Below are 22510 nucleotides of genomic sequence, written 5' to 3' on the forward strand. Positions count from 1 at the left end.
ATTCCCTGATTGTCCATTATAATTCTTTAGAATATGTCTGTTGGAAACACATTCTCTTAATACTCCTTTAGCTGAGAATTCCTTCATTTGCCTTTATTCCAGAGGGCTATTTTCACTGGATATAAAACCCTGTGTTCATCATTCTTTTCTTTAAGCACTAAAATATCTATCTATATCTATATCTATATCTATATCTGTCTTCTAGCCTCCATGATTTCAAATAATAAATCAATAGTCACTTGAGTATTTGTTCCCTTCTTTTGTACATGTAGTCTTTCTCCAATGCTTCAATATTTTTCTTTATCTTTTGATTTTAGCAGTTTATGATGTGTTAAGTTTTAAAATCTGGGAAGTTGTTACATCTTTTACCAATGTGGTGTTTGGTATTTCCTTAAATATTTTTTTTTCTGAATGAATTTAACTTTCTACTTTCTTTCTAGAATGCAAATGAAACATATGTTAGACCTTTTGGTATTGTTCCACAAGTTCCTAAGGCTCTGTTCATTTTTCAAAGAACTCTTCTCGCTTCAGATTATATAATTAGTCGATTTTTAAGTTCATGACTTTCCTCTGACATCTTCACTCTGCTATTGAACCCATCCAGTGAATTTTTTAATTTCAGATATTGTATTTTCTTACTTCTAAAATTTCCTTTTGATTCTTTACCATTATCTCTATTTCTCTTCTGAGGACGTCTATCTCTCGTTCAAGTCAAGTTCTTTATTTTTATCTCATGGAGGATAGTTATATAGCTGCTTTAATATCTTGGATAATTGCAACTTCTGAGTCAGCTTGAGGTTGGCATCTGTTGTCTTTTCCTTTGAAAATAGTTCACATCTCCTGCTTCACTGTAAGCTGCGTACTTTTGGATTTTATCCTGAACATTTTGAATATTATGTTGTATAGATTCTAAGTCAGGGGTGTCAAACTCATCTTCACAGGGGCCACGTCAGCCTCATGGTTGCCTTCAAAGGGCCGAATGTGATTTTGGGACTGTGTAAATGTAACTACCCCTTAACTAGGGTCAAGGAGTTCTGCATTCGGCCCTTTGAAGGCAACTGTGAGGCTGATGTAGCCCCTGGTGAAAATGAGTTTGACTTCCCTGCTCTAAGTCCTGTTATAATTCTCTATAGAATATAAAAAAAAAGTTTAAGCAGGAAATCAACCACATAGGTTCAGAATTCAGGTGCTGACTCACTTCTAGGGCCAGTGTTTCAATCTCGATTCACCATCCGAAGCCTTTGCTATCCTGTTTCGGGTCTTTCCCACCCACGTACAACTTAGGAGAGAGTGCAGGACTCCCAGAGTTCCCGTAATTAGAATTAGAGGGTCCCCTTCTCATGTTCCCTTCTCTCTGAGGTTCCTCCCACATGCTGACCGACAGGGCCTCTCTTCCTGGTTCCTCTGGCCAGAAGGACAGTTTCTCTGCCTGGTCTTTCACTCGGCTCCAAACTGCCCACCTTCAGTGCAACACCATGAGAGAAAAGGAGGAAAATTGGGAATTTCTTTCACTGTCTTAGACAAACAGGGGCCCCTGTTCCTAGTTCTTTTGCCCGGAGATAAGGGGTCAGTGATGAGTTTTGCTGGGGCCTGCCATCTGCACAAAACTCCAAAAGAAAAAAGAAAAGTGGGAAACTCAAACCCCCTCACAATGTACTTGCTTTGGTGTACTTTGCAGAGGCCTCAGGTATAATAGTTGCATTTTGTGTTTTGTCCAGAATTTTTCTTTGTAATTAATCCAGGGGAGACCTAGGCAGTGTGGGCTTACCCTATTTTAAGACTAAAGGTGGCTACCCTAGAGCCTACTGGAGCTTCCTGTTCTCCATTTCCAATTTCTGTTTAGCTGTAGGTCCATAACCATTTCTTCATGCCCTCAGCCACCACAGAGATCTCAGAACCATAGCAGCCTTGTTCTCTCCAGATGCCACTGAGGTTGGGGGTCAGCTAGGGGCCTGCATGTCTGACCAGGGAAGCCCTGGTTGCTAGGGTAGAAGGCAGACCCTGAGTGTTCAAATGCTGGAGGCTCATTGCGTAGTCTTTCTCTGCATCCATCTGGCAGAAGGTCTCCTCCTCCTTCAGCACCCGCGGTCCTTGATCTTGCTCCTTTTACGTCTCCATTTCCTGACCCCTGACCCCCCACCAAACATTTATACCTCTTCGAGTTCTAATTTTGTCAGCACCACTGACTCCCTTTTTGCCTTTCTGAAATTTTACTTCCTTTGCCCTCTTATTTCAGGAGACCCCTTGTAGCCCTGGGTAATAAGCCCCTTTATCCCACCATCTCTACCTGTCTGTGAGTTCCCCTTTGCGCGCCTTCACCAGGGAAAAATCCAAACACACAAAAAAGATACTTCAGGGTGTTCAGTTCTATTGTATTCAAGGTTACCTTTTTCAAATCTCACTATTTACCATTTTCTGGAGCTGTAATTTCTTCAGAATGTGCCTCTTCCTCGTCTTTCACCATCAGTTCCCCCGTTGACAAGAGCATGTACAACTTCTGAATCCAATCAGCAGCCATCCCAGAACCGCTACTGTGATTGCTCCCTAATACAAAGAGGTGCTGCTCCTGGGAACCAAACTCACCAGACGGCTCACCGCTCTCTGCCTCTATTTCATACACCTCAGGAATAAGGCTGAAGCAACAGGGAAAAGAGATGAAAAATACATTAGCCAAGTCCCTTGCAAGATTTAATGTCAATACAGCCAGATAACACAACAGGAACCAATTTTACACATGTGATTGGGATGGATCAAATGCAGTTTGTGGATGAAATTTGGCAATGGGGTAATTTTTTTAATATTCTGAAGGAAAATTAGACATTTGTGTCAGTGACTGAGGACTCCAAGCCAATATTATGCTATCACTGGATTTCTATTGAGCACTTAGGGTTTTACTTCATGAAATCAAACTTAAAAGACTCCTGCCAGTCTTCACAGGGGTTCTGTTCATCAAACGGCAAATGTTTTTGTACCTTTTGTGACTTTGCCTTTTTCATGTTCTCCTGCAGCTCTAAGGCTGTCACACCAATCCTTGGATATGATCATTTTTGTTTGGTAAAACCCAACCCTAGTAACCTACATTGGTAATATCCGGTTACTAGTAAGATATTTTAAGGGCCTCTTCTTTTTTGTAAAAGCAAAAGAAATGGAAACACGGTTCTTGCTGACGTGGGTCAGATGTGATTTCTGTGCTGTCAGATCTGTGCTGTCATCGCGAAGCAGGAGCACTAACTGCACACGCATGCGCACATGTGCACAACCCACAACCAGACTTCTTGCATCCTGAAAACCAAATGCCCTTCATTTCAAATTACTTTCTGTAGGGCTGTTTCCAGCTGCAGTGTTACCCAAACTGTGAATTTGTCAACTCACAAGACAGTGTTTCCTGTGCCTGCGGCCTCTGGGTTGGGAGAGGTGACGTTCACACACTTGGGTCTCAGATCTGCAGGAGGGTAGTTATTGATGGCACCTGGAAAGAGAGTGGGCTGGTCAATCTAAATCTTACTCTTCCATGTTCTGGGCATTACCCAAGGTCAGTTCATCTCTCCCTGCGATTGGACGTGTTTTCAAGGGCAAATTCATTTTATTAAGGACTCAGCAAAGTGGGCACTCTCTGACATGGCAATACCTCATTGGCAAAGTCAATGAGGTACAGCGGTGATTGAGTCAAACATTCTCAGGCTCTGTGTGTCACAGGCTTGTGGTACAATTCAAGGACAGCTCCTAAGCTCTTCAGTCATCTGTTTCTCTCCCTACAAAAGGAGGATCTTTCTAGAAAACATCATAAGCTATTGAAATTGCCTGGCCTATTTATCTTAGGGTTGGAAGGAGGCACCATATTTTGCCAATGATAAGCCTGCTGGTAAATATAAATCATGAATGCCAAGATTCCTAGGACTTTCTGAGTGCTAGAAAATCTGCAGTCCTGAGAGTCCCTCATAAACTTGCAGGAGCTACAGACAACCGTACAATGCCTCCAACCCACTCCTAATCCCCAGCACCGGCCAGCACTTGCTTGCTGCTGCAAGTTCTTAGGTATGCTACTGTCCTATGCACAAGTCTAAAATGATAACACATGGACAGAGGCTGGGGCAGCCACTCTTGAAGCCTTACTGTGAAGACACCCTTAACTCTCCTGCCTGGCTGTGCCCAAGCCTGCTGTGTGGGGCAGAGGCTCTAGAAGAGATTTGTGCCCACGGCTTATAAGAATTCAAGTCAGAACCAGAAGTAATTCATAATGACAAGGTAAGATTAAAGTCCTTGGAGTAGGTGGAAGGTGGTGCTAGTGGAATATTATTTATTACAGCAGTATCTCTTGTTAAGGGTTTAGGAACCGAAGTATAGTTTAGTGAACAAGAGCACAAATCTTGGGTCAGAATGCATGGAGTTCCATCTAGAATTTGCCAACTATTAATTGTCAGCTTTTGAGCAATTTATTCAATGTCTCTGAACCTTAGTTTTCAAAGTTGGAAAACGATACTGTTCTTTGAGGGCTGTACTAAGGATAAAATCCATTGAAAGAACATTGTATATAGTAGACACTCATAGGTTAGGTTTAAAAGACACTTTTTATCCAAATAGGGCTTTTCTGACAAATATCTTGATAATGTACCAGCAAAGTTCAAGGTCAATAAGGCTGAGATTTTTTTCTGTGGTTTTTTTACAGCTTCTTACTCAGATCTCAGACTCTACCACACTTGATGGAAGTGAAGATCCTGTTACTATGCCATATGGTAGAGTGTACATAGAGACATTAAGTGTATTACAAAAGCAATTGAAGGAAGCAGCCCAAGTGCCGGTCAGTGGATGAGTGGATAAAAAAAACCTGTTGTACATTTACACAAAGGGATACTACTTAGCCATAAAAAAGAGAGAAATCTTACCTTTCGCGACAGCATGGAGCAAGGATGGACCTGGAGAGTATTATGCTAAGTGAAATAAACCAGTCAGAGAAAGAGAAATACCATATGATTTCACTAATATGTGAAATCTAATGAACAGAATAAGTTAACAACAAAATATAAACAGACTCACAGATATAGAAAACAAACTGACAGCTGTCAGAGGAGTGGGGGTTGGAGGCTAGGTGAAAGAAGGTGAAGAGATTAAGCAAAAGGAGAAACAAACCTCAGAGGCAGACAACAGTAGAGGGAAGGAGGAGAGGAGGGTGAACTGCGGATCAGTGGTGATGGAAGGAACTTGACTTGGGGTGGCGGACACACAATACAATATACTGATGATGTATTTATTATAGAATTTACACCTGAAACCTATATAATTTTATGAAATAATGACACCCTAATAAGTTCAATAAAAATAAACAGATAGATAAATAAAATGTAAAAAAAATCAGAAGAGTAAAAGTTTTATGACTTACGTCTGATCGAATAGACAAATGGCTTGACAAACTTGATGATATAGTTCAAGTCCGGCTTGTGGGCTCGACCAAGCTGGACTAAGTGATGATCCAGTGGGTGGCTGGCTAATTCTTCTAATTCCTTGTCATTGTGTACAGGACCAAATGAAAACACAAATATGGAGTAGCCCTGACATTTGGCTCTCAGAGATGCATTCCTTAAGACTTCCTTATCTAGGGGGTCAGTTTCTCCAGCAGATATGACAAAAATAACTTTGTTTTTCCGTAGATTGGGGGTTCCTGCAAAGACATTGTCAATTGTCCACTGCAGGGCATGGCCAATAAAAACATTTCCATTGAGATGCTGAAGAGAGTCTTGGAGATGATGTTTCATTTGGTATATAGTGTTATAAGTAAGCAAATCAAATTCCAGGTAAACAGGGCATTCTTCAGTGTTGGGAGTGTAGCCTGGGGGAGAGTAGGTCAGGATCGCCACTCTGTCTCCTAAGGTGGAAGTCAGTGGATCTGGGGCAATGTGAAAGTAATCAAGCACTGAGGTTATGAAAGCTTTCACTTCCCTAAAGTCATCATTTCCTACTCTTTGGGAAGAGTCAATGAGGAAAGCTACATCCATGTAATAGTCTTGAAGAGAGGCATCTCCAGGTTTGTTGGCAGGATTTAGTTCTTCTTTTCTGCCATGGTTTTCATGTCCTGCAACAGAGTAACCCAAATCACTGTTCTTTTAGTAAAAGAATAAACTCAGAACTCCTAGCCAAGGAAGATAAATACACAGTATGCGGTTGCCATGCTTCACTCCCACACCCATGGCAGACATCACCAATCAATTTCAGTACATGTTCCCAGATTCACTCTCCAATTACGTCTTCATACAGTGCATGGAGAGTCGTTACCATTTCACAGGCGTTGTTACGTGAAAAAAAAATTTGCTACCCCACACCAGATCTTTGTCAAAGGCTGATCCACACACTTTGTTAAAACACAAGAAAGGGTATTTCATAAGTGTCCTATTAGAGAGGGTTGACTTACCATTTAGTGACATACTTCTTCATGCATGCCCATACCAGAAATATTGTTTTTCCCCCAGTTTTCTCTTTATATATGAGAAACATCTTAATTCTTTTCCAAAGGACCCAACATAACTATTTTCTAAAGAGGTGTATTTCACCCACAAAATATCTAAATATAGGTTCTCTACCTACTTATAGGATTAGCATGAGAATCCAAGAAGCTACCTGTAGGTGTTTATTTCTTGAAAACTCTAAAATCTAGTGAAACATTGGGTGTGATTATTTTACTTTGAGTCTAAATTCACTTTATTTGAGGAGACTGGGCCTTCAAAAATATTTCCTTCAAAAAAACTGGCAGAAGTGTGGATAAAATGTACACAGCCCTGCTGTGTATTTTCTGGAAATGTCACTGAGCCAAATTCCTGTCTTCAAGCTTATGGAAGAATTTCCTCAGAATGGCAGAGGAGAAAGGGCTGGCTCCCTTTATTATTGACAAGGCTTGGAAGAAATGAGGAATTTCCAGCTGAATTTCCAGGGAAGCACCCCAAGAGATTAGCCTAACTTTGGCCCAGATTGAAGCCACAATGCCAAGGGCACTCTACTATCTTTAGGGAGAATCAGGGTGGAAAGGGAATTTAGGGAGAAGATAGAGTCTACAGGACCTAAACCATTTGGATTGGGATTAAGTATGCTGTTAAGTAGCTATGCTGCCTTTCATGGCATTTGTGGGAAACCTCAGGATATGCAAATTCCAATCTGCCTTGGAATTAGTCCATAGGCCAAGATTATCCATGTGGTCGCCCTAGGTAAGCCACATGTACAACTGAGGCTATATTATATGCATGTTTCTTTCCACATGAGTAGATATTTTTCAAGTTGATCTTTATAATAAGACATCTCATGAGGTTGATGATGCTTTCTTTTTCACTTTTCCATGTTCTGAGTATTTCATTGGGCATTCAGTTCACTTCAGGTCTTATGCTCAGCTCTACGCATGTCTTCTGTCATCTAATCTTCCATGCAGCACTATGAGGGTGGAATTATCATCATTCCTATTTTACAGATGAACAAACTGAGGCTTGGAGAGGGTAAATGACCTGGCTAAGAAATGACCACTTGGTGGAAGAGATAGGATATGAACACCTTCAGAAGAATTTGTCATCATATATGAGGGTAGAACAGATACAAAAAGGGGCACATTAACCACCTCACCAAAGACTCTGGAATCTTGTTTGGAGAATGAGTATCTTGGTCAGTTGCTGTTACTTCTGATTGAAACCACTAGAGGAAGTTTTCTTCCAAAAGTAGACCGTTTATATGAATTAAATTTGTAATTTTTCTTCTGTAGGGATTATAGAGCAATGGTTATTAGCAGAACCTACAGAGTGTTTGAGTCCTGTCTGCTATTTGTTGGCTCTGTCACCCAAAGTCTGCTCCTTACCTGTTTTGTTACCTAAAAAATAGTAGTAATATACCGCAACCGTATAATGTCTTTTAGGGAATTAAATAAAGTTTGCACAGTACCTAGAGCATCCCAAGTACTTCCAATGAGTCTCAGACATCTGAAAATCCTGCCTGTGATACTATATTTTGAAAATCCGAATTTCCATAAGAAAATATACAAAGACAACTGGTATTAGCGGAACAGAACTTCCATGCACAGGTACAAGCACGCACACGCTCTCAGAAACGAGGAAGCCCATTCTGTTGTGTTTATGCATAACTGCAGGGGGTGGGCGATAACCTTCACAGCTCTCCACTTAACACTGCCATCCCAGGCCTGTTCTCCCGTCTGGTGAGGTCACCAGTCAAGCTCTAAGGCCAGCCAGCAAGGTAGGCAGGCACGGGAGTGTGTATCTGACAGCATGTCATTGATTTTAGGCCAAAGGGAAATAAAGACACATTTAGACTCTTGTTTTATTGTATGGGGTCCTCTTTCCCCCATTTGCCAGAAAAAGTAGGAGTAACTATTGTAAAATAGATTTTTATCCTTGTCCCTCAAAACTTGAATGTCTTTCTTGATCTAGACTTTTCCACATGGCACTGAAGTCTGTAAGACTCACCTTGCCACATGCTCACCTTTCAGAGTGTGTACTTCACACTCTGAAGCAGCAGTCTGCAGGAGGCACCAGTGTACAGAGGAAGAGTGGTGCATGCTGGGGGTTATTTCTACCCAACACCTGGATTTGAACTTTGGTTTTATGGTGTTATTCTGTGCTTTGGCCTCTGAATGAGTTTATAAGCAAGGATTTTTAAAAAAATGAAATGAAATAAAATAAAAATAAATTGTACTGCCAGAATCATTTTAAAGTAACTCTCCCAAACTATTCTCAAATTTGGCAATTGAAAACATGTCCTCATTTGTAAATGCTGCCAAAGCCATCACCACGGAATATGGCATATAGTTAAAAGTTAGTATTTGTGTGTGGGTTTGAATCCTGGCTCTGCCCACTACAAGCTACGTGGCTTTGCTTGTGGTTCTTAACTTTTGCATCGGTGTCCTCACCTGTAAAATATAAAATGTAGTAATAATAATAATAATAGGTTTGGGGGTAAAGATGAAATGAAATTGTGTAATGAAGTGCCTGTCGGTGTACCTGACACACAGTTGCACTCAATAAGCAGCAGCTCCTGTGGTTACAATGATCCCTCCTACACTGTTCGATCAGCAAACAAGACAGAGTCGGCAATGCTTTGAGAATTGGACAGCATGAAATAAATACTGGCCCCCGAAGCATTCCATCAGTACTTTTTATTGAACTGATTACTTTCTAACTTGTATTAGATGCTTTTTTTGTACATACAAAATATACTCCTGTCAGAATACAATCTCCTTGAGGACAGGGCCCCTGATTCTTTCAAAACCAACCAACCACCCAAGCAACAAACAAAAACCTTCTCTAACCTCCCCTAAGAGGCTAACTTATGGGTTAACTCAGAATAGGAGTCAAACACATATTTCCTGCATAAAAGATATTGGAATAATCACGGGAAAGTCCATGTGAATGCTTAGTAGAGCCCTTTCACATTATACGCACTCAGCAAGGGCCGCCACTGTCACCTCTACCACCACTGCCACTACCGTCCCACTCTCCCATCCCCATTGTTACACTATCACCACCACAATCACCTCCCCCCCATGACCTTTATCATGACCACCATTGCCACCCACCCTCACAACTCTACCTCTGTCTCCAACACCAACATCATTGCTACCAACATCTCTACCACCTGCCGCCCCACCGCCACCAGCAGTGGCAGCAAACACCTTCACCACCATTGTCCTCACCGATCCAGTGACCAGACCAACAGTATCACCACTACCATCCACCAGCATCACCATTGCTACTATCACCAACTTACTACTTCAAGTATCCAACTTTCACCCAGTAGAAGTGGTCCACATGATTAAATGTCTTGAATAGTGTAGAACAGGGCTTTATTAATTGCAACAAATGATTGCATGAGACACACAGAAGCAACTGCAGTGTGGATTTGAATGCAAATAGTCCACATACCTTGAACTCTCTGTTCATATTAGTTTTGTCCGCATGTAAACCCTTCAAGGAAGATAATCAAAACTATAATAACAGTGTAATAAAATCCTCAAAAAGTTAAAAATAGAAACATATGATACAGCAATTCCACTTCTGGGTATTTATTCAGAGAAGCCAGAAACACTAACTCAAAAAACCATTTGCATCCCCACATTTTTTGTAACATTATTCACAATAGCCAAGATACGGAAACAGTTAACATCCATGTTTAGCCATAAAAAATGCATTCTTGCCATTTGCAACAACATGGGTGGACCTTGTGGGCATTATGCTAAGGGAAATAAGTCAGAGAACAAATACTGTATGATCTTCCTTGTATGTGGAATCTAAGTTTAAAAAAAAAATCAAACAAGCTCACAGATATAGAGAATACAATGGTGGTTGCCAGAGGTGGGGACTGGGAGTGGAAGAATGAGAGAAGAGGGTCATAAGGTAAAATAAATAAATACATACATAAATACGAGGTCTGTCCTGAAGGTATCCAGCCATGTAATATGAAAAATAGAGACATTTATTGAAGAAGATACAAGATACAACAAACATTGTACATAGGACAATGACACTTCAGTTCTCTTCAAAGTAGGCACCTTGGGACCTCACGCAGTTCTTCCGATTGCCATCAGCTGTCCCATCATATTTTCCTGAATCTGACTGATGGTCTGGAATCTCTTTCCTTTCAAAGGTGATTTTAGTTTTGGGAAAAGCCAGAAGTTGAAGATGCCAAATCTGGGTTATGGTGGTCTGAGTCACCTGGGTGATTTGATGTTTCACCAAACAACTCTGTAGGAGACATGATGCATGAGGGGGCACATTGTTGTGCTGAAGCTGCCAGTCACCAGTTGTCAATAGCTGCAGCCTTCTGATTCATCCAAATAGTTTCCATGGAGGAATATTGAAGCCTAATGCAAAATCTGATGCAGATTTGTTGCTCTACTCACTCAGTCATTTTGAATGTGATGGCCACACAGCACACATGCTCACTCAATGGCATCTACCACCGCCACTGACTAGTACAGTGAAGTAATCACTGTTCACACATGCACATTCCAGTCCACTCTCCTTGGCTATCAGATTATATTGATGTTGTGCAAATCGTTCTTATTATATTAACAATGGTTGGACTTTTTCTAGACAGGCTCATCCATAAATAAGTTGCATTAATGAGCAACAACAAACCAAAAAGAATCTAACCCAAACAATAAAGGACTATTAGGATGATAAAACTTAGCTATAAGTTTTGATTTAATAATGAGATATGCAATAAAATGTGAGTGGCCCGGCAAGAGCACAGGGGTTGGAGGGGAAGACGGAAGGCCCAGCAGTGTTCGGGAGGGGAGGAGACTCAGTAGTGACGCCTTTTTTGGAGTCTGAATTGAACTATATCTCTGTAACAGTTTTTTAGGGTATGCCACACTTTTAGTAGTTTCTAAATAAACTATAGCAATAGTCCAGCAATAAAAAATTATCTGGCATTTATCTTGCCACAAGGTAATTCGGGCAGAAGCAGAAGCCCAAATAAATCTGATTTTCCTGATTCCTCTGATTTTAACAGCCCTTTGCGGAATGGAAACAGCTTTTGCTATTAAATTAGAACTGCATCATATAACCTGTACATGGTAAATATGTAACAATCCTGGAATGACCACATGACCCCAGCTGTTACAAATAAAACCAGGTGACCAATGCTCACTGTACTGAGGAGTCAACACTTCCAGAGGCTCGAGGGCAAACACGGCAAAGGCACTGATTTCTAGGCCCACTTCTCCCAGAGGTAATTCCATGCTTTATGAAGTAAGGTAGAAAAATATAAGCATGAGATGACAAAATGTCACTTCCATTAAAAACTTTAGGTTATATTCCTATCAATGTCTTTTTAAAAAAATACTTTTATTTATTTATTTTTAGAGAGAGGGGAAGGGAAGGAGAAAGAGTGGGAGAGAAACATCAATGTGTGGTTGCCTCTCCTGTGCCCCCTACTGGGCACCTGGCCTGCAACCCAGGCATGTGCCCTGACTGGGAATCGAACCAGCGACCCTTTGCTTCGTAGGCCCGTGCTCAAGCCACTGAGCTACACCAGCCAGGGCTCAATGTCTTATTTTTAAATTAGCAAACAGAGAGGCGTCCCTGAAGTAGAAACACAGAGCAAAAATCTTAAGGCCCACCCCTCTTTCCCCCAAACCCCCAATATAATAAATTCCCAACAAAAGTAAATGGGACAACTTCAGGCCACAGTTTACAATGAACAGGAAACTCAGTTTATTCCCAAAGATCATCGAGAGGGTTGAGACTTCTTAGACAGTTCTTGGCACATGTCATCAAAGCTTAGACATGACCGCACTTCCATTGCTGACCTCTTCTCAATGTGCACTGGTGATGCGAGAGCAGGACATTCGGCTGGTGTTCCATGGATGACTCAGACACCAATTCTGCTGCCTTTAATTCCAGTACAGGTTTAAATTTAGCAGAAGTAAAACTATAGATTCCAGTTCACTGCATGACAGCAAAATTAGAAGCCAGCTATGGGTTCAACAAGAGGCAAATAGCTAAATACACACATTTATTAAAAGTAAATTATAAACACACAGAAGAATCAGTATGAAGCTTGAAGCAATATGTAAAATGTATGACAATATTATATATGAAAAGCACAATATGCAGTTGAATAAAACTAGGTAAACCTATATGCCAAGGGAAAAAGCAAAGCATATATTCCATACCACACAAATAGCTCAGCTGGCTAAGTTGTTTGATTTGGGACTCAGCATACCAAAATTTTATATGGTGTAATGGTACTTTCATAATTTTTTTTAAATTAGCAAATTTTGAGAGTATAACAGAGAGACAGTCCACAGGGTGTAGGACCCACCACTTCCGCCCTTGCAATTCTAGTTCCATTACCGTGGGGGCATGAAGTTTCTTCTAAATAAAAAACAAAACAGGGTTTCTCTCACTATTGACAGTTGGACTGGGTAATTCTTTGTTGTGAGAGCTGTCCTGTGCACTGCAAAATGCTTATCAGCATCCGTGGTCTCTGCCCACTAGAAGCCAGTGGCACCCTCCAATTGTGACAACAAAACTGTCTCTAGACATTGCAAAGTGTCTCTTAGGGCAGGTGCCCCTCGATGAATTTGCAAGAGGTGGTCACTAAATACCATTCCAACTCTGATACCCGATGATTCATTCAAAGTCAAAAGACATATTGGCTTTTAGAAAAGAGCTAATTTGTGGATGAGAATCAGATTAAAGGTAGACAAAAATGTAAAATAAAGCCTGTGCAAATTGCCTTGAGTTCAATCCCAGCTTCACTCAAAGAGGGAAGTGTTGTTGCTTCTAATTTAAAATTGGTTCTCAATAAAATTCATTGAAAAGAATATCAGCTGAAGTCATCCTAAGGCCTCCAACTGCTTAAAACTATGAGTGAGACATTTGGATGGATGGATGGATGGATGGATGGATGGATGAAATGTTCAGTGGTCTTCGATGAGCAAAATGATATTGTAACGCAGTGCATCTGGAACCCTTGGGCAACAAATTCTCTCTTCTGTTTTGTGATGCTAAATACCAACTGCTTTCAGCTCCATTGAGAACACAGAGCAAACCCGGCACACCAAAGTGGTGGAATGAGTAGTGACTCCCATGTGTCAGAATCACTTGTGCTGCCTGCTAAATCAGATTGTTGAGCCTCAGCCCAAGTTTCTGGTTCAGTAGGTCTGGGATGAGAACCTGCAGTTCTAATGAGTTCCCAGGAGATGCTGATGTTGATGGTTTAGGGACCACACCTTGTGAATCACTGGGATAGTGGATCTCGAACTTGAGGACATACAGAAATTACCCATGGTGGTTTTAAAGCTTGTAGCTTTTCCTGCCCCCTCACACTTCTAAATGTGAAGCAGTAGTTCTGTGGAAGGCTTAGAAATCTCTGCTAATGAAAGACTTCTATTCTAAGTGATTTAGACAGAGATTGTCCTTGAGCTCCTGTAAAGAGTTTGAATAGGTAGAAAAGGCGATGGCATTGAAGATGAACTTGGGAAACGGAGCAGAGAAGAAGATGGGGCATTGGCATAAAAACAGTAGTTGTGTTTCTTGTAAAAGAGGGTGGTACCCAACTCATTGCCAGCCCACAGGACTCTGGGTTTCTTAAATGGTTATAATTCTTGACTTTCCCTCTAGATTTTCAGTTCAAGGGCAGAAATATCAGCCATCAGCCAAAAGAATCACATTATAAATGAGTAGTAAGCAGAACATATGGAGGCACTTATGCAGATTAACAACTTTTTATTTGTGCAGTACATCTGGAACTTATCAATGCTCAACTGTTAGCAACTGAGTAAAATATTAGAGCCACAATTTACCCTCCATGAGAATGGCACATTATATAGAAAGTTCTCAGTAGATTTTGGCTGTTGGCTAAAGGTGATTTTAAGGGGAAAAAGGGGGAATAACACAAAGTCCCTAGACAATACTTATGATCAGAGACTAAGGTTTATTTTAAAGGATAAAAAATATATATTATCCTTAGGTCTGAGACTCACTGTTTCCAGGCTGCCACAACCTGACATAATCCTCACGGAACTCCCAGCACACTTCAACCCAGAAGGAACTGGGCGGGGTGGGAGTAACTGATAATGTACATTTTTTTCTTATTAGAGCCACGAACAATTACTTCTTCAGCCAAATTGGATCTTATGATAGCTACGGGTATCTTGATTCCCAGACATCTGAAAAACCAAATAAAAAGTCTTTCTATTATTACTGAACAATGGTCATTAAAGATGGTTGCAAAGATGAGTTTTTGTTTTGTTTTTTGTGGGGGTTTTTTTGACTAAAGCATAGTCCTATGACTTTCTTAAATATCCAGTCATAGGACTGTGCTTTCGGGGATCATTTCTACAGTTCGTGAAATATCCAGTCATATCTGCGTTTCCTAAAAAGGTTCACATTTCTGGATGGTTAGACTTTAGAATGCTTACCTCTAATAAAACTATCACAAACGACAGTTTGTTATTGTAACACAGCCAAAAGCAACTTCTCTCTTTCTTTTAAACCGAACCATTGCAAATTCCTGTCCCTTCAGGCCTGTCATTATTTCCATATCATTAAAATAAACAACCTGCATTAACTACACCCATTAAAAAAACAAATATTTTATTTTCTCCTTTAAACTATGTCTATATGACAATAAAAGCCGTTTTAACAAAAAATATACACACTGGAGTACCTTAACGCCACGGTACTACATACACTCAGTTTTACTGCATTACCTCTTTTTTAAGGTTGATTTTTAAACTAATGATTGAGTTTTTAATTCTTAATTCTAGCTTCTTTTATAGAGATGTATTTCTTTACAGAAAGTTTGACTGTTTTAAAGATAAAGTTCAAATGTTTATACTTCAGAAATAGGGGGACAAGTAGGGATATTTCCTGCTGTTGAACCCAAGGAAAAGAAAATTTATCTCAGGAGCTACTGAGAATAAACACTATTCATTCTTATGACTAATGGGCAAGAAAGTGGCCCTTCTTTCTTTTTAACCTGCATATTCTAACAGCACGCACGGCACTGATGACACGGTACTTCACATGCTGGCCTTCTGGTCTAAGGAGCATTTTGGGAGATTCCGCTTGCATAGATGGAATGGCTGAATAGTCTGCTTAGTATGTCATTCTTTTTCATAGAAATACTAATACCCTACGTATCCGACTTGCTTTAGACTATTGAATCCTGACAAAAGGTGCTACTGCTTTGCCATTCAGGTGTGCAGAGGAGGCGGTGGGAGAGTTGATGCTTTGTCATTGCCAGGTCTCTCAAAAGTAACTCATATGAAATCACACAATCATGAATTCTGGGGCGCTGGCCAGGCCAAATTTTAAAGTCATTTAATGTTCTCACTTTACCTTCTTCTGTGTCCCACTAACCTCCTAATGTTCTTATCAATGCTTATGGGATCCAGATAAACTTTAAACTTGATAAGAAATGTCAGGGACATTTCTTAGAGCTTATATCACCATTTAAATGTTCACTTTCAATAAAAGGAGTGGTTGCAGCTACCACTTTGAACCTGAAAATAGTTGCTTTAGAGACCAGCCTTAATGTATTTGTTTCTTTACTAGTGTTAAAAGACAAGGACCTGGTTATCTAAAAATTTCCATGGTAACTTTTCATTTTCTTACCAGAAGTGAGACTTCCAATTTCTTCAGAATCCTGATCTTTTTCATATTTAACCATTACTTTTGGTGGCATTAACACCTGGCTTGGAGTGGGAACCACATGGTCATCTCCATTGCCATCCAGCATGAAAGATGAGTCTGCCTCAGCATTTAATTCCTGGTCAGTGTAGATGTTCTCCTCTTCTAGAAAAATCTGGTGTGGCTCCGGAGTGACTCTAGGAGATAAGAAGGAAAGCTTTAGATAAGTGTAGATAACTTTGGAGAATACAAATACAATATCACATCAAAATTAATGCAGCTGTTTAGTTATATCTTAGAAAAATGATTGGTAAAAGTCTAAACTTATTTCCATCAAGTAGTTCATGAATATTGATTATAGTTATCATTTTAAAAGTATAAACTGGTAAATTTAAAAGTTCCCATTTATCCTTCCTTTTCTATCCTATAGCTTATCCTTCATAGGCTATGAACAGCTTATAGCCTATGAAGTGCTTCTTCAGAATAAACCAAGTTTGATTTGCCACAGAGTTTTAGGTACATGACAAGAAAGTCAATGATAGGTTATTTGTAGCAAGCAAATAATGTCTCAGGTTGATAATAATCATCATGTAAAAAACAGTCACGTAATTTACCAAGAACTGCTCTGAGAGGCATAAGACTATGTAAAATATATCTCACTGACATCACACCTCTTAAAATACTCATAGTCCCTATGTTTATATTCTTAGGCATTTAAGTGTTCACCATGATAATTTGAGAATACTTTTTATTTAGATGATGATAGAAACCATATTCAATATAAGCTTACTGTTATTTAATTCATGTAAATAAGCTATACATTTCAATGTCCATGTTTACATTTGTATTTGATACTGGTGTATGTCACCCACTAGTATTACTTTAACTCTTCAGAGTTAACAAAGAAAGGAGAAAAGTCAGGTGTAATACACGTATATGAATAACACATTCACACCAAGTAAAAGCCAAATGATTCTAGGACACCCAGGCTGAACGGTCACTGCACAGCAGTGCAGGTGAAGACAGATGGGGAGGAGCTGAGTCCTCCCCAAGAGAGGTGGGCAACCCAAAAGCACACGTACCTCCACAGCATGCGTCATTGTACCCATATCGTATTTTTTAGTTTTCAGGAATTCTATTCTGGCAAAGTAGAATCATCCATTACATTCAACTAGGGTTTTAAATTTGCAGAGACATGGAAATAAAGAACAAACTGACAGTGATGGTGGGGGGAGGAAAAAAATTGGGGAAAGAAGGGGAAGGGTCAAGTCAAGGAACATGTGTATAACGGATCCATGGAGTAGGGGAGAGCAATGGGGGGAAAGGTGGGACAACTGTAATGGAACAACAATTAAAAAAATTAAAAATAAAAATACTAAAAACTTTCTAAATAAAGGACCCCTGGATTCCACCAAGATGGAGGCGTAGGTGGAAGCACTGCGCCTTCTCCCAAAACCAAGTTTAAAACAACAAAGTTTTAGCAACAAAAACACAGCCAAACCACAGAAAATTGAACTACATGGAAGTCCGACAATAATGAAACCTTCAGCCAAACCGGTATGAGGGGCAGAGCCAGCAGCAGAGCGGGGCCATGCAGGAAAGATCCACCAGACTCACCCGGTTGCGAGACCCAGGTGCACCAGCAGCTGGGCACGGATCCCAGGTGTGGAGAAGCGGGCAGACCCACTGAGAGCGCAAGGTGTTGGACCCACTGCAAGGTGTGGGACCCACTGAGGGCTGATCCCGGTCACACATTCGTGTGCAGATAAACCAGTGAAGGAGCTAGCAGTGAGATGGACTGTGCAGGCCCCAGTGGCAGGAAGAGGCAGAGGGAGCCACCATTGTCCTCTCTGGCCCCGCCCCCACATACAGCATCAGAAACCAGTGACCTGGGTGGCCCCGCCCTGGTGAAAATCTAAGGCTCCGCTCCTCCTACCTAACAGGCAAGAACAGATCAAAACATGGCTCAAGAACAACTCAGAGCCCCAAAGCCGATAACTGTAAGTGATGAAGAAATAGCCAAGCTTTCAGATGCACAGTTCAAAACACTGGTGATCAGGATGCTCACAGAACTGGCTGATTTTAGCCACAAATTAGAGGAACATATGAAGGCTAAACTAAATGAAATGAATGGAAATACACAGGAAACCAATAGTAATGGAAAGGAAACTGGGACTCAAATCAATGGAGTGGACCAGAAGGAGAAAAAAAATGATCAAACAGAAAAGGATGAAGAAACAAGAATTCAAAAGAAAATGAGGAGAGGCTTAGGAATCTCCAGGACACCTTTAAAAGTTCCAACATCTGAATTATAGGGGTACCAGAAGGGGAAGAGGAACAGCCACAAGTGAAAACTTATTTGAACAAATAATGAAGGAGAACTTCCCCAATCTGGCAAAGGAAATAGACTTCCAGGAATTCCAGGAAGCTCAGAGAGTCCCAAAGAAGTTGGACCCAAGAAGGAACACACCAAGGCACATCATCATTACATTAGCCAAGATTAAAATGAAAGAGAGAATCCTAGAAGCAGCAAGAGCTAAGGGGACAGTCACCTACAAAGAAGTTCCCATCAGACTATCAGCTGATTTCTCAGAAGAGACCTTACAGGCAAGAAGGGGCTGGAAAGAAGTATTCCAAGTCATGAAATCCAAAGACCTACATCCAAGACTGATCTATCCAGCAAAGCTTTCATTTAGAATGGAAGGGCAGATAAAGTGCTTCTCAGATAAGATCAAATTCCAGGAGTTCATCATCACCAAGCCCTTATTATATGAAATGTTAAAAGGACTTACCTAAGAAAAAGAAGATAAAAAAGATGACCAGTGAAAGGACAGCAAACTCACAGTTACTAAGAACCACACCTAAAACAAAAGCAAACTAAGAGGACAGCTAGATCAGGAGCAGAACTATAGAAATGAAGATCACATGGAGGGTAAGAGGGGGGTGGGAGAAGGAGAAGGGGGGAGAAGGTACAGAAAATAAGTAGCATGGGGGGGGCAAGAATAGCATGGGAAATATAGAATCTAAAGAACTTGAGACACGTGGTCATAAACTAAAGGGGGGGAATGGTGGGGATGGGGGTGTGCAGGATGGAGGGGAATGAAGGGGGGAAATAGAACAACTGTAATGGCATAATTAATAAAATGTATTTTAAAAAAAGAAAAAAAAAGGACCCCTGTACAATGAATGGGGTGGGGGAGGATTGAACATGGGAGCTGGGGGGTGGGCAGGGCAGGGGAGATTGATGGAGGAAAATGGGGAAAACTATCAATGAAGAACAACAAAACAATTTTTAAAATAAGACAAAGACAAAAAAATTGTGTCTTCTTGCATTGGCTTGGATTTGATGCACAAATTGTTTTGGTCCAATAGTTGCATAAGAACTATAGGCATAGGGTAGTTTATTTGTATATGTTTAAATAACATTATAAATATTTTGTTGGGAGTTCTGCAGGACTTGATTTTCTTTTAAATGGTTTACGACTTATCCGATGCTGGGAAAGGTGACATCATGCTTCACTTGACACCAGTGTTACATTGTCCCTCAGAAGGTGATGGCTGTCAGACACTTCCTTGCTAAACCGCCAAGTAAATGAAATATTACAGGAATGCATTACAATATTACAGGGAAGCATTACAGGAACGTGGACTCACAGGAATTCAGAGGCACTTTCATCCTGCCGGTTTTTTTTTTGTTTTTTTTGCTTCTGGCTGCTAGAGACCTTGTCTGTTCTGAGAAGCTCTAGCTTGCCTGCCATCTGAGAGGCTGGAGGAGTCAGGGCCCTAACCTGGGACTTTCAGAAGCCTCCAGTCTGGCATCCAAGATCAGGGAAGTACAGAGAGAAGCAGAGAGCAGCCCGATGGGCCACTCTCATTCTGTTTGAGGTTCAAGAGTCATTCAGATTAGTTATTTCTATTTGTATTTAGGATCTAGTTTTAAGGAAAATTATGTACATGTACAACTCTATTGTGGGTTGGGTTTTTTTTTTTTTGCTCTGTGTTGGGGATGAAACTGAATCCTGTAGCCCCAGACTTTAGTCAGACAAGACATTGGGATAAATTGTAATAATAAGCTTAACACATTTATGAAAAGGTACAAACACAGTGGATTGAGCACGGGCCTGCGAACCAGACAATCGCGGTTCGATTCCCAGTCAGGGCACATGCCTGGGTTGCAGACCAGTTCCCTGCAGGCCAATTCCCAGCAGGGGATGCATGAAAGGCAACCATACATTGATGTTTCTCTCCCTCTCTCCTTCCCTTCCCCTCTAAAGATAAATAAATAAAATCTTAAAAAAAAAAAAAAAAAAAAAGGTGCAAACAGCCCTGGCCGGGTGGCTCAGTTGGTTGGAGTATGTCCCGTACATGGAAAGGCTGCGGTCCAATCCCCGGTTGGGGGTGCTTACGGGATCCCACATTGTAGTTTCTCTCTGTCTCACTCACTCTCTCTTCTTCCCTCTCCACCCCCCTCCCTCTCTCTCTAAAATCAATAAACATATCCTTAGGTGAGGATTTTTTTTAAAAAGGCACAAACAAGGAGAAATTATGCATTTTGTTTGAAAGTAAAGACAGGCCTCAAGGTGGAGACAGCTTCAGTCGGGGCCATAAAAGATGGGTGGTTTTCCACTGGAAGGGACAGGGTCCTAGGGAGCAGGACCAGAGGCCCAGGAGGTGAGTCCATAGTTCACACAAGGCAAACCAGAGTCCAGCGTGGCTGAAACTCAGTGCTCATGGTGGGAGAGATGGGAAGTGAGGTTGAGGTGGGTTGAGGCTACACTGGGCTTTCTAAATTCTCAGATACATTTCAACATGGGAATTTCTGAGGAAACCATGAATTTAGAGGCAACATTGTAATAAGGCTCACGAGGCTGTTTTAAAAACATCAATCCAGAAAGCGTGCTTGATATTTAACTTCTGCTACAGAAAATGAAATGCACGCAGAGCCTTTACTTCAGAGACTATATCAGCTTCCTTAACCTAATAACCTGCCAACTGCCAGTCACACGCCCAGCAGTCCATTAACCCTCATTTGTAAATGCAAGAGCTTTCTAACTCACAGGAAACGGAGATTTTGACCTTGCTCTTCTTGTGAATTGATGAGTCTACAGGCGTTCTCAAGCATGGGTGGCGGGTACTGATTGAATCCTCCTAGCAGAGAGCAAAGTTATAGTTAGAGTTTTAAACTAGAAATTGTGTAAGCTAGGTAAAGAGAACCCCAGCAGGAATCCTCTTCAATTGTCACTAAAACATTTCAGCAAAATTTGGCTGGGGCGAAAACAGAAAATAGCAGCAACTAGAAACAGCATTTAGAACTTGATTTTAGAGTGTTTTGCAAGCTAGAGTGACCAGGATCAGGGGAAGGGACCTCCTCAAACTGTTCATTCAAGAGTTGACTGTGATGTGGAGATCTACGGCTTCTGCACACTCAGGCTAACAGAATCTAGGGTAGATCTGGCTCCGACTCTGCAAAGTTTTTCCACTCAGACATATGCTAACGAATCAAATACAGAAAAGGTATTTTTTTTTATTACATGATTCTACTTCTGTGCCAATTAACTCTGATTTCAAAGAAGAAAAGAAACACAGAAAGGGTTTTGGCTTACTGACCTAAATGCATCCCTTTACGCCTTGCCATTGTTGTTCTACAATCCGTGAACTACTGAGGAGTGTACCATTTCACCCCACATTCAGGGAAACAAATACTTTTTAGTTAAAGGAAGCCTTGTTTATAGTTTTATAATAATCATATTTTCCTGGTTCTAAGACGAACAGTTTTTTCTCTATTTCCTTAAAATGAGACTATGCCTTTTAATCAGTTGCATTTGTCAGTTACGGTTAGTGAGTTAGGAGTTATGAGGCAGTTGTCTGTGTGCGGGACCGGCAAACGTGCCAGCACCAAATCTTGCAGCACTGGTGTCAGTGATTTAAAAAATTCCCGGAAGTATTAGGAAAGGAATCTTCTAACCCCTGCAAACCAAATGGTTATGGGAGGGCAGTGAACTGGATGTTTTAGCAATGCCATTCAGGTGGAAATCAAAAGTAAGCAAGTGCTACATAATTGCAAAGCCACGTAAGAGGCCAGCAAGCCCAGCTTTGAGTTATTTTATAGCCTTTGAAAGTGCTGCATCAACATCAATCTTAATGGCACAAAGAACAATAATGAATGGGAAAGGGTGAACAGCAATGACTCTGAGTCAAGAAACAGCTCACAAGACTCAAATTCTGAATAAGAAGTTCCAGGGCTGCCTATTTCACGGCACAAGTGATTTATGATGGTCTGTCTAAAAGAACTCTTCTAATTACTATAAAATAAAATGCTCTAAAAGGAAAGTTACTGTCAACATTTAATCGGAAGCATTTTGCTTTCTTTTTACATAATGTAATGA

The 22510-nt window shown here is 40.8% G+C and overlaps 1 protein-coding gene across 1 annotated transcript in view; it reads right to left on the reverse strand.

Moving 5' to 3' along the window:
* The window catches only part of COL6A5 (collagen type VI alpha 5 chain), a 117033-nt gene that overhangs the window by 7849 nt on the left and 86674 nt on the right, over positions 1 to 22510 (reverse strand). Inside the window, exons 36-40 of the mRNA XM_037143925.2 lie at positions 21182 to 21272; positions 16110 to 16321; positions 5378 to 6067; positions 3373 to 3469; positions 2410 to 2633 (exon numbers count right to left, since the gene is read on the reverse strand). Of these exons, the coding sequence (XP_036999820.2) occupies positions 2410 to 2633; positions 3373 to 3469; positions 5378 to 6067; positions 16110 to 16321; positions 21182 to 21272 (1314 nt within the window). The remainder of the gene's footprint in view (positions 1 to 2409; positions 2634 to 3372; positions 3470 to 5377; positions 6068 to 16109; positions 16322 to 21181; positions 21273 to 22510) is intronic.

Source organism: Artibeus jamaicensis, unplaced genomic scaffold (genome assembly GCF_021234435.1).
Source record: "Artibeus jamaicensis isolate MK-2021 breed Jamaican fruit bat unplaced genomic scaffold, CSHL_Jam_final contig_519, whole genome shotgun sequence".
NCBI classification, from domain to species: Eukaryota; Metazoa; Chordata; class Mammalia; order Chiroptera; family Phyllostomidae; genus Artibeus; species Artibeus jamaicensis.